This window comes from Nyctereutes procyonoides, unplaced genomic scaffold, assembly GCF_905146905.1.
Source record: "Nyctereutes procyonoides isolate TBG_1078 unplaced genomic scaffold, NYPRO_anot_genome, whole genome shotgun sequence".
In the NCBI taxonomy this organism is placed as follows: domain Eukaryota; kingdom Metazoa; phylum Chordata; class Mammalia; order Carnivora; family Canidae; genus Nyctereutes; species Nyctereutes procyonoides.
In genome coordinates, this window is record NW_026575049.1 from 50,452,329 (window position 1) to 50,465,000 (window position 12,672).

The following is a 12,672-nucleotide window of genomic DNA, read 5'->3' on the forward strand; positions in this document are numbered from 1 at the left end:
TTTATTTATCTGAGACATACACAGCATGAACAAGGGGAAGGGCAGAGGGAGAGGGAGAAGCAGGCTCCCCACTGAGCAGCTAGCCCAGCCCAGGGCTCATCCCATGACCCAGGGATCATGACTTGAGCCCAAAGCATAAGATGCCAGTCTTCAGGGTTATTATTTTGATAGTTCAGATGGGACTTTTAGCCTTTTATTTCACTGAGTCTTTTATAAAATTCTGATTATACTATTTGTGTGCTTTATTTAGGTATTTAAGGGATGTTGTATCCCCTGAAGATTGTTTTCTTTTTGTGGGCCTCAAATACCATAATAATTGCTCGGGAAAGAGTAAATCTGTGATGGCCATTGTTAGCATAGATAATATCTAAGCAACTTTCCACAAGTATTATTCTGTTAAGAGTTTTTACTACTGGGACTAATCTTTGAAAGCTTTATGTGAACATAATTTTAAATTTCCATGAAAACTTACTTAGATATTTAAAATACCTGTCATTATGTATATGTTACCAGTGTCTTGCAGATTCTATAAAAATTTAATGTGGGTTGGTTTGTTACGCTGTTGTTACCATACTTGTTAGTGGTATAGTTTTTTTGTCATTTATTTTTTCATTCCTTTTCTTGAAGTCCTTTATTTTTTACAAAATAGGTTATTCAGAGAGGAGGAATTCTGATCACAGAAAGAAAAAGAGCTGATTTTTTTACAAAAGATATTTATCAGGACCTGAATCGGTTATTGAAAGGCAAAAAGGGAGAACAGGTGAATAGTGCTGTCTTGCCAGAAATGGAGAATCAGGTATGTGGATTACAATATAAATTTATTCTTAAATTATAATCTTGACTTTTAAAAGACTACTTGTTTCACCTCAAAATCTAAACTGTGGATCACTGATACAAGTTAATTCTTACTGTGATGAAGCTTGTGAAAAAAGGAAATGACTAGAAAAGTTTAAATATAACCTTAAAGGGCAGCCCAGGTGGCTCAGTGGCACTGCCTTCAGCCCAGGGCGTGATCCTGGAGACCCGGGATCGAGTCCCACGTCGGGCTCCCTGCATGGAGCCTGCTTCTCTCTCTGCCTATGTCTCTGCCTCTCTCTCCCTGTGTCTCTCATGAATAAATAAATAAAATGTTTAAAATATATAACCTTAAATATAATTACATTATATTTATATAATAAATTATATATTATACATAATATATATAATAAACATATATGTAATATATATATAAACATTATAATTATATAAAGAATATATCAACATATATTCTTGAGGTAAGAAGGAGTTTTGAATTTCACAGGAAAGAGATTAAGTGGATGAGATAGCATAGTGATTGTAGGGGAAAAGAAAACCCATCACCACATTATAATGTATAGGTTGTGGAGTCTTTAATAAATTACCTCACTTTTTTGAGAGGCACTTTCTTTTTTTAAGCTGCTTTTTGGGATGCCTGCATGGCTTAGGGTTCGAGCGTCTGCCTATGGCTCATGGCATGATCCAGGATCTGGGATTGAGTCCGACATTGGGCTCCCTGCGAGGAACCTGCTTCTCCCTCTGCCTGTGTCTCTGCCTGTCTCTCTCTCTGTCTGTCATGAATAAATAAATTTACTGTAATAGAAGCACTATTTATAATAGTCAAAAGTGGAAATGACTCAAATGCCTACCAAGTTTGGTGTGTTCGGCCCTATAGAATACTGCACAGTGCACACACAAAAAATATTAGCACCAACAATCCAGTGCCACACAACAATGTGAATGAATCTCACAAACCTAATACTGAACAAAAGAAACCAGGCACAAAAGACTATAAACTATATGATTGCATTAATATAAACTACATACAAAAAGAGGCCAAATTAATCTATGCTGTCAGAGCTAAGAACAAGGGTTACACCTGGTGGAGTAATGACTGGAAGAGAGCATTAAAAAAACGTCTTTAGGAAAGTACATAATACATCATAAGGTATAACTGAGTTTTCATAAATTGCAAATACCCAAATAATCAGCATCCATGAAATAAGATGGTACCAGCATCTCAAAGACAGGGATCCTGCTTCTCCCTCAGCCTATGTCTCTGCCTCTCTTTCTGTATCTCTCATGAATAAATAAATAAAATCTCAAAAAAAAATTTTATTGCCATTTTGCTATTTGTTTTGTTAAAATCTCTAGGATTCTAGTGATAGAATCTTTTCTTTTAAATTCCTAATCTTAGGTTGCAGCTTCAGCACTGTCTGCAGTAATCAAGTTTTTAGAACTTTTATCAGATGATTCAAACTTTGGACAGTTTGAACTCACTACTTTTGACTTCAGCCAGTATATGAAGTTGGATATTGCAGCGGTCCGAGCCCTTAACCTTTTCCAGGTAAAAAAAAAAAAAAATACATGGGTTAAAAATATTGAATGATGACAAAATGTTTCCTTTGTTATATACTGAAGAATACAATTAAGAAGCGTAAATATTTTGAAATGTTATTATACTTAGAATAGATAAGCAGTTTTAAATTACTGTATTTTTCTGGTTGCAGGCTATATAAATAGTATTTGTCATGGCTTAATGAATATTTTATTATTAACAGCAGTTTTTAAGAAATTATGTTTTAAGAAGTTTTATGCCTAAAACTTTAGTAATTAATTATAAAGTGATTTTGGTTTGGTGAAAAATGCACTGCAGATTAATAGGTTGAAAGTTTGATTTTAGGAAGAGGAGGGGTTTTTTTAAGGAAAAAATTTTATTTCTTTATACACAGTTTGCTTTAATAGTCACCAGAAAGACTGTATCATTTCCTCTAGTGGACACTAACAGTTCTGTTGGCCTTCAACATATGGCCATAGCAGCACATATAAATATCTATCGCACATTAACATACACATAGACACATTCTAAATCCCCGTGAGCCATAGGCTAGGCTTTCATGGAACTGGGGACCTCTCACATGCCATGTACAAATGATCACTAGTTAGCTTTACCCAAGACTTTCAATGAGCTTGGTTTGGCCATTAGTCCTAATTCCCCAGAGAGGAGTTAGGATGATATAATGGGACAGTATTCAGAGTGGGGTCATCACACTTTGAGGATCATAAAAGAATGGAAATAGGAGATGCCATGCTAAACATGAGATAACATTTAGGAAGCCACAACTTTCACTGTGTGGATTCAAAATACTGAAGTGTGCTGCAGTGTAGACTGACACTCAGCCTGACAGTAAAACCCACCCCCCCCCAACTGAGGAAAAGAAACTTTGGTGCAAATTTCTCATTTTATTTGAAGAATATTAAGTATTGTTTCTAAAATTATTTAATTATTTTTCATGGCACAATAAGGTTTTCACTAATGAGCATGCCATTCTTCCTATTTTGTTTTTTGTTTGGTAGGGTTCTGTTGAAGATACTACTGGCTCTCAGTCTCTGGCTGCATTGCTGAATAAATGCAAAACCCCTCAAGGACAAAGACTGGTTAACCAGTGGATTAAGCAGCCTCTCATGGATAAGAACAGAATAGAAGAGAGGTATATTTCTAATGTATAATTTCTATAAGCTTTGAGTAACTTCTGATTACTCTAGGATTATGCCACTTGATCAAATATGCAAGTTTTCTCCTATATTTTGGCATTTGACTGTACAGAGAGTTACCTACATAGTAATAGTAATAAAGTAGTAATGACTTAGTTTATAGCAGAGTAACTTAGTTTATTATTGTTTTTTTCACCTTAAAAATCTAAGATTTTATTATGAAAATGGATGGATAACCCAGACTATGAACCTGAATACCTTGGTTCAAATTATGGCTCTGCCACTTAGTAGCTGTATTATCTTGGGCGAGTTACGTAACCTCAATGTTGTAGTTTCTTTTTAAAATGACAATAATAACCTACTTTGTAAAGTTGTTATGAAGGCTAGATGATTTAATATATATAAACTACTTTAAAGAAGGTCTGGTACATAGGAAACACTCTTAATTATTTTAGAAAGGATTTAAGGGCAGCCTAAACATATAGTTCAGAAAAATCTCTAAAATTGAGGAAATGAAAGAAAAAGTTTTATAATCCTGCTACCCGAATATGATTAGCATTTGGGTCTATTTTATTTTAATTTTTCTGCTTTATATATGAGTTTTAAGGCTTTTCAATGAAGTATAACATCCATAAGAGCACAAATCCTAAGTGTGCAGGTTGGTGGATTTTTCACAAAGTGAGCATATTGGTGTTAAAAAGTCAAATCAAGAAACAACATGACTAGTATTCCTAGTAACTACCCTGATTTTCCTGCTGGTTATTACCCCCTTTCACTTCAAAAGTAATCACTGTTCTTCTAACACGATAGAGTAATTAGTTTTGCTTGTTTTTGAACTTTATTTTTAAGATTTTATTTATTTTTAGAAAGCGAGAGAGAGAGCGCCAGAGAGAGTGAGAGAGACAGCCAGCCTGTGGGTGTAGGGAAGGGCAGAGGGGGAAGGGAAAAAGTATCCCAAGCTGACTGCACTCAGCAGCTGGACACTGGGCTCCATCTCATGACCTTAGCCAACACTAAGAGTTGGATGCTTAACCAGCTGAGCCACCCAGGTGCCCCATGAATTTTATATAAATGGAGTCATTTTACATGGTGCACTTATATTAGTCCTGTTTTAAAACTCCTAGTTATAAAAAAAAAAAAAAAATCAGGGCAGCCTCAGTGGCCCAGGCGTTTAGCGCTGCCTTCAGCCCGGGGTGTGATCCTGGAGACCTGGGATCGAGTCCCGCATCGGGCTCCCTGCATGGGGCCTGCTTCTCCCTCTGCCTGTATCTCTGCCTCTCTCTCTCTGTGTCTGTCATGAATAAATAAATAAAATCTTTTTAAAAAATCATAATCGTAGACTCTTGATTTTGGCTCAGGTCATGATCTCATGGGTTGTGGGAATAAGCCCTCTTTGGGGTTTGGCGCTGGCTCCCCACTCAGTAGGGAATCTGCTTTAGGATTCTCTCCCTCTACTCCTACCTCCACTTGGGTGTAAAATGAATACATCTTTAAAAAAAACAAAAACGTTGTAAATCCTAGTATAGTTCTGTGCCCCAGTTTTTTCACCACTTACACTTATTATCATAAACATTTTTTTCGCATTGCTGTTTTTTTTTTTTTTTTGCATTGCTGTTTTATCTTCACATTCAACGTTTTAAATTTCTAATAAGTGCATACTATTTTATTCCCTAGATGTACTTTATTTTACCTTCCTCAATAATTAGGCTATTTCTCACGGCCTTATTTTGTACCCAATGTTTTCCATTTGGCAAAATAAGTTACCTTGCCTGAATTGGTAAAAGATTCAGTATTTTATGGCTATGATGTCAAATCATTCAATAATTTATTGAATACCTACTGAATACTGATGATACAGAAAAGCATAATCTCTTCAGTATTGGAATGTTGCCAGGCAAACATAAAGTAGTTGGTCAGTATTGTAAGACACCGTGCACATAATTACTAAGCTGAGTGTTAATTCTGTGGATTCTTAAGAGCCTTACAATAAAATAACCCAGGAGGTTAGTGATTTATGGGCATACTGGTATTTTATTGAAAATGCAGAAGTTGAGATGCTAAGGTGACTTTGTGAAATCAGGTTTGCTGGAGAAAAGTGGGATTTAGTAATTTAAAATAGAAAGGATTAGATATTTGCAAGTAAAACAGTTTATAATTTTTAATTTTAAGTGTGTATAGGTAATAACATTTTATGTGTCAAAATTCAAAGAACAGGGACACCTGGGTGGCTCAGTGGTTGAGCATCTGCCTTTGGCCCAGGGTGTGATCCCGGGGTCCTGGGATCGAGTCCCTTGTTGGGCTCCCTGCATGGACCCTGCTTCTCCCTCTACCTGTGTCTCTGCCTCTCTCTCTCTCTCTCTCTCTCTCTCTCTCTGTCTCATGAATAAATAAATAAAATCTTTAAAAAAAAATTCACACAACAGAGGGACACACAGTGATAATCCTCCTATTCTTGTTCCCCAGTTTCCTGGGATCTCTTCCTTGAGGCCTCTGTTGTACAGCTCCAGGGACACCCCCCCCCTTTTTTTTAAAGATTTATTTATCTGAGAGAGCACCAATCCTAGCATGAGCAGAGGAGGGGTGGGTGGGGGGAGAGGAAGAAGCTGATTCCCTGCTGAGCAGGAAGCCCAACACAAGACTGGATCTCAGGACCCCATGACCTGAGTCAAAGTCACAGGTCAGACACCCAACCACTTGAGCCACCCATGCACCCCTCCCAGGGACACATTTCTTTCTCTACTCTTTGTGAATTGCCACCACTGCCCTAGGAGCAACCAGTCATTTTTTTTCTTTTTTTTTTTTTTAAGTAAGAAAAAATTAGGTAGTTTAACTCTCAAGGTCTAGGTCATGGTTATATTTTTATTTTAACCTTGGTCTTGTGGGAAGAGAGCAAGTGTCAGTGGTCCCCTTCTGGCTTAACAACTAGAACACATGGAGTTAGACTGTTCTGAAACCTGGGGTATCAGTTTTATATTATTTACCAGAATAACAAGTTACTTCAAAGATAAGATAGCAAAATTCTATTCTATTCTATTCTATTCTATTTGTTTATTTATTTATTTGGTAAATGGTTTTTTTCCACAGGACATAGCAATAATTTCCAAAAATCTGATCTAGTTAATTAGAAATAACACTTGGGAGGATAGCGTTATGAATCAGAATATGATCTGGTTTCCTGCACCTGTATAAGATGAGAAGATAGAGTTTCTTTCTCCTCTTGGTCAGAATTTTTTTGTCAGTAAATAGGAAGGCTAAAAAAAAAAAAAAAGAAAGTAGGAAGGCCGTTGGTTTTATTTTATTTTTCTAAAGATCCCATTTATTCATTCATGAGAGACAGAGAGACATAGGCAGAGGGGGAGAAGCAGGCTCCCTCCAGTGAGCCCAGTATGGGAAATCGATCCCAACACCCTGGGATCAGGACCTGAGCTGAAGGCAGACGCTCAACCACTGAGCACCCAGGTGTCCGAGGCCTTTGGTTTTAAAGACCAAGTGCTGAAATTCCAGAGTAGGGAAAGTTATACCCTTATACAGGTTCTTGTTTGGATAGTCTCCTTGTTTTATCTCCCTTTCTCAGTTTGCCTGCTGTGATAGTCCTGCTTTGTAGTTTACATCTTCCAGTTGCCTCAGGGGAATCTCTTCTTTCCCTCTCTGAGCATTGAGGATTGATCTTTCTTCAGGGTAACAGTCAAATCAGGTTTTCTGTTTCTTACTGTCTTAATTGTTTAGATTTCCAGAATAGTAAGTAGTGGAAATCTGTAAGTGAAGAGTTAATTTAAATTTTTAAGTACACACTACACCCAACTTGGGGCTTGAACTCATGACCTTGAGATCAAGAGTCACATACTCTACTGCCTGAGCCAGCCAGGCACCCCAAGAGTTAATTTTAAATTACGTTGCTGGGGAAAAAAATAAATAAATAAATTATGTTGCTGAAAAAATAAATTATGTTGCTGTTGGGTGAATTCTGTTACAGAAAGCAAAGATTTCTCTTTTTCTTCCTTTTTCATTAGAGCAGAGGTAGGTGCAGATGTGACTAGATCTTTTGAGTTTGGTGTTTACGTCTTATAAAAGACAATAGCCCAGTTGATAGGTTCAGGAATAATGATGAAAATGGGATTACTTAAAAAATGGGATTATTTTTAGATTATTGTCAAGCTATTAGGAGGAGGAGGGTGATAAGACTGGTATCTACTTTGTGCCTGGCACTTTGCTAAGCATCTCCCATTCATCAGCTGTAATGTGGTGGAGACTGGATTTAAAGCCAGTCTGGCCTGGCAACAGAGCCTGGTTTTTTTTGTTTGTTTTTACAGAGCCTATTGCTGTACTGTATTTATTACTTCTATCAGTGGTATTTATTTTTTTTAAGTGGTATTTAATTTGATCCAAATTGGACTTTAACACCTTAAATGGAACGTATTATTTTGGTTTTTATTTAAGTTATATCCATAGAATCACCTTATCTGTTGTCATTCTCATGTTACCATTCACTAAAACCTATTTGCACTAAGACTTCAGATAGTTTTTATTCTTAGCTAATGGCTTAAATACTTTAATCTTCATGAGAATGAGAAGTTGTTACCTTTGAGGAACTAATAATCTAAGTATTTCTTTTTTGTACTTCATCTAACAAATTAGAAATTATAATAAGAACTCTACCTTTTGCTTTGTTACATCCAAGAGAGGAAGATGGGTGACTTTCCTGGAGTCATCTAAAAGAAAATTGGCTGGGGGCCCCTGGCTGGCAACTCTAGATCTCAGGGTCATGAGTTCAAGCCCCATGTTGAAGGTAGAGTTTACTTTCAAAAAGAAAAAAAAAAAGAAAATTCAGACAGGATTTTTGTCCTTGCCTCATGGGCATAAACTGGCATGATCTGATCCAGAAATAGGGTCTCAAAACAAAAGAAATACAGCTTCAATATGTGTCGCTAGTGTTTCTGTCAGCATGTGAATGATATGGGCTCCATTAAATTGGATTAAGTGAACTTCGTTGAATGGGTCATCTAAGAGTCCTGTTTTACTGCAGATGTCCAAGATATCTACCCTAATGCTAGCTCTTTGTACATAAAGTAAATACTTGAATTTTTTTAAAGGAACTTTTTTCATATTACTGTTTTCTGGACTGTTGCTTTTAACTTCAAGGTTTTTGTTTTTTGTCTTTCCATAGATTCATATGAAGCCTTGCTAATTTTAAAGTTAGAATTCTCTAAAGAACCTTGAATATATGGTAGTATATGAAATAGTTCATTTTTATGAAGTCGCTGATGAAATAATTTATGTATGCTGAATTTGGTATTCTTACTACTTTCTAGTTTATTTTTTTAATTTATTTTTTTTTAAAGATTTTACCTATTTATTCATGAGAGGCAGAGACGGAGGCAGAGGGAGAAGCAGGCTCCATGCAGCAAGCCCGATGTGGGACTTGATCCCGGGTCTCCAGGATCACACCCTGGGCGGAAGGCAGATGCTCTAACTGCTGAGCCACCCAGGCATCCCTTTCTAGTTTAAAATTGAATCACTGCTGTTTGTATAGAATGTACAAGTAATGTAGCATTCTTCTTTTAAAAGATTTTATTTGAGAGAATGTGAGCAGGAGGAGGGGCAGAGGGAGAGAAAGAATATCAAGTACACTCTGCGGAGCTATGGAGCCTGACACAGGATTCCATCTCATGACCTTGAAATCATGACCTTAGCCAAAATCAAGAGTCAGGCACTTAACCTACTGAGCCACCTAGGTACGCCTAATGTACAGTCTTAAAAGAAACATGTTAAGTCTCTAAATAAAAAAGTATGGCTCCATAAATTTTTAGATAAATAGTGATGGTGCTTATGTGATAGTATACCATGGTTTTTGAGGCATTGGGGTACTCCTAGAGTCCCTAGACTTCTTTCTAGGTTATATAATCCTTTTGTGCAAGGATGTCTTTAGTAATAGTTCATATTTTGTGGAAACAGTGGTCTGGAGGTCATACAGTGAATGTAGTTTCTTTAATAACAGTGAAGCATTGCTCTAACCTCTGAGGAAGAACAGGAGGGCTTGCACTCCACTGCTTCCCACCATTTTCTCTGCTTCTAAATCAAGTTTAGTGGCAACCCTTTATTCTGATCTCTGGACTGATCTGCTCAGCCATTTGAAGTTCATTTGCCTTCCTGTCCGGCCTGCACCATAAAGGCAACTGCTTTTCCAGTGCTTTCATGGGAACCATAGAATTTCTTGTGCTCCATTAGCCCTTTGTCATACTGGCCTTTCTCCTTAGCTGTCTTTTTCAGTTAAAAGTTGCTGGCTTTCATTGCTATCTGGGTTTGTTTGTTTTTTTTCTCCTCTCCGACCAGACTTATTAAATGTAACAATATTCTGTGTACAATGTGACTTGGACCTGCTGCTTCAAAACATGATCCTTTCTCACTAATATTTTTTGTGAAAGATTCTATTTATTTGAGAGAGAGTGTGAGAGAAAGCATGAGATGTAGAGGAGGAGAGGCAAGCTCCCTGCTAAGCAGGCAGCCCAATGACTTGATCCCAGGACCCCAGGATCATGACCTGAGCCAAAAGCAAGATGCTTAACTGATGGAGCCATCCAGGCACCTGTTTTCTTACTATTATTTTGTTAAGTCCATTGAGTATCAAAAAGCAGCTTATTCTAAAATTAGTAGAAAAGTGTCCATTGCACACTAAATAAATGGCCTAATTACCGGAACTGTAATAGTTCTGCAAGATAATTAACATAGGTAGGACTGAGCCTCTATGACAGGCTACTGGAGAACTGATGATAAATGTTAGAAGACCAGGGGCACCGGGGTGGCTCAGTGGTTGAGTATTTACCTTTGGCTCGGGTCGTGGTTCCAGGGTCCTGGGATTGAGTCCTGCATCGGATCCCTGTGAGGAGCTCACTTCTCCCCCTATCTATGTCTCTGCCTCTCTCTCTGCATCTCTCATGAATAATAAAAAAAAAAAAGTTAGACCATTTTGTGCACTGTCATTGTGATGACCATTGTGGTTCTGGTTCATAATGTTCCATTATCTGATTCTAGACACACCATAGGAATGGGGTCTACAGTTAGCTTTGCTGCTTGTCGGGCTAGAACAGATAGCATGCCAGCATGTTCATCTGACAGGGCCCCACAGCAGCCCTGATTAAGCCCTTGTGAATCTGTACACAGGACTCTGATCAGTGGATCAATGGATCAGTTCTTCATTGTGTCTTCCAAGTACTGCTCCGAGGTTGTGTCCGTCCTACCTACAGTCTGCACAGCCAGGGTCCTGCAGCATCTTGCATCCTTCTCTGCCTCAGGCCTGAAACGTATCTCCTCTTATTTTTATTACATGATAGATTACAGTGACCAATCCAGATGTTTATCTATCTATCTATTCACTTTTCTTGAAAGCCTTCAGCTACCTCCTGCCTCTAAGCAGATCATCTCCTTCTTAATTCTTCTAATCTCAAAATGTATCTGTATTTTGAGTCTTTTACTCCCTGGCTCTTTCTCAGAGGAAGAAATAGTACTTTTTCCTTTCCAAAGCCAACTTTTCCATTTACCTTTGGATATAGCTTTTTCTTCTTCCTTCTCTGCATCAGCTTTCTGGTGTATCCTGTACTTTTCTCCCTTCAAGTTTCTCCTGTGGTCTCCCATCCCTAGTCCTATCCCAAGTCTCCCCCAAGTCCTATCTCTATAAATCCCAAGTGTTCAAGATACAGGCAAATAAAATACCCCAAAGTGAAGTTTTCTAGCTCCCCTAGGAATCCTTGCTCTTATCCATATCACATTTTATTGCATTTTGTGTCTCTCTTGTTACTCAGCACTATTTGTAAGATGGAACATTTCCTTCTCCACTAGATTGAATATTCCTTAAAAGCATTCTCTCTTTATATCCTTGCCATACTCTTTTTCTTTTTTAATCTGCTCAGGCCTAGCAGAATACACATCAAATGAGTAGTTCTGACTGCATTTAACCATGCGAGAACAGATAAAGAAGAGACTCAGAAATGTATGATGTAGTTCTTTAGGGACTACATTTGTTCTTAGCTGTATAAATATGCTGCCATGAAACTCTAGCCAACTGTTCTTACAGTGAGAGACCAGAAATGCTAGTTTAAAAAAAAGTTTGGTGTTTTTTTTTTTTTTTTAACTCTATTTGAGAGAGGAGGAGAGGGAGAGGGAGAGTGCCAGTGTGGGGAGGGGCAGAGGGAAAGAATCTTTCAAGCAGAGTCCATGCTGAGCACAGAGCCCCATGGGGCCTGGTCCCACAACCCATGAGATCTGACCTGAGCTGAAACCAAGAGTTGGATGCTTAACTGCCTGAGCTACCCAGGTGCCCCCAGAAATGCTAGTTTTAAAGAAAAGATAGAATGTGGATTTTATTATTTTTAAAAGATTTTATTTGTTTATTCATGAGAGAGAGAGAGGCCCGAGACATAAGGGAGAAGCAGGCTCCCTTTGGGGAGCCTGATGTGGGACTCAATCTCAGGACCCTGGGGTCATGCCCTTGAGCTGAAGGCAGATGCTCAACCACTGAGCCACCCAGGTGTCCCCAGAGTGTGGATTTTAAAACAACAAAATTTCATGATTAATTTCATGATTTTTCTGTTCAAATTTTAGAGATGAACTGACCCTAAAAAATTCTTTTATTCCAGTCAATTTGCAAATTGATGTCTCAAATTGGGTACAACTGAGTAATTTTATTGAGTAGGATTGACTTGTATACTGTGTTATGCCAGCAGTAACTTTGGAGTTTCTAAAATTGTGATTTAAGAGTGGCATTGTCATAGAAACAGTTAGCAGAGCAATCTTTTTTAAAAACTTTGTTAGCCAGTACATAAACTGACACTGTAATTATTTCTGAAATGGCATACTGAAGAGATTTGTGAAACTAGCAATTTATTGGGCTTTTAATGATACCTGGACCAAAGATTGAGGGGGTGTAGATTACCTTGTACTGTATGTTTTAGAAGCTGTTTCATTTCCCTGCTATTTTACTCTTTATACTCCTACTAGAACTTTATGCTCTTAAATAGTGTTGAGTATTTTTTAGGGACACAAAGTTTGCTTTAAATATCTCTTTGGGGACGCCTGGGTGGCTCAGTGTTTGAGTGCCTGCCTTCAGCCCAGGGCATGATCCCGGGGTCCTGGGATTGAGTTCCGCATTGGGCTCCCTGTGCGGAGCCT

At 37.9% G+C, this 12,672-nt stretch overlaps 1 protein-coding gene across 1 annotated transcript in view; it reads left to right on the plus strand.

The window, feature by feature from the left end:
• The window catches only part of MSH2 (mutS homolog 2), a 75,707-nt gene that overhangs the window by 15,818 nt on the left and 47,217 nt on the right, over window positions 1-12,672 (plus strand). Inside the window, exons 4-6 of the mRNA XM_055329180.1 lie at window positions 650-796; window positions 2,213-2,362; window positions 3,373-3,506. Of these exons, the coding sequence (XP_055185155.1) occupies window positions 650-796; window positions 2,213-2,362; window positions 3,373-3,506 (431 nt within the window). The remainder of the gene's footprint in view (window positions 1-649; window positions 797-2,212; window positions 2,363-3,372; window positions 3,507-12,672) is intronic.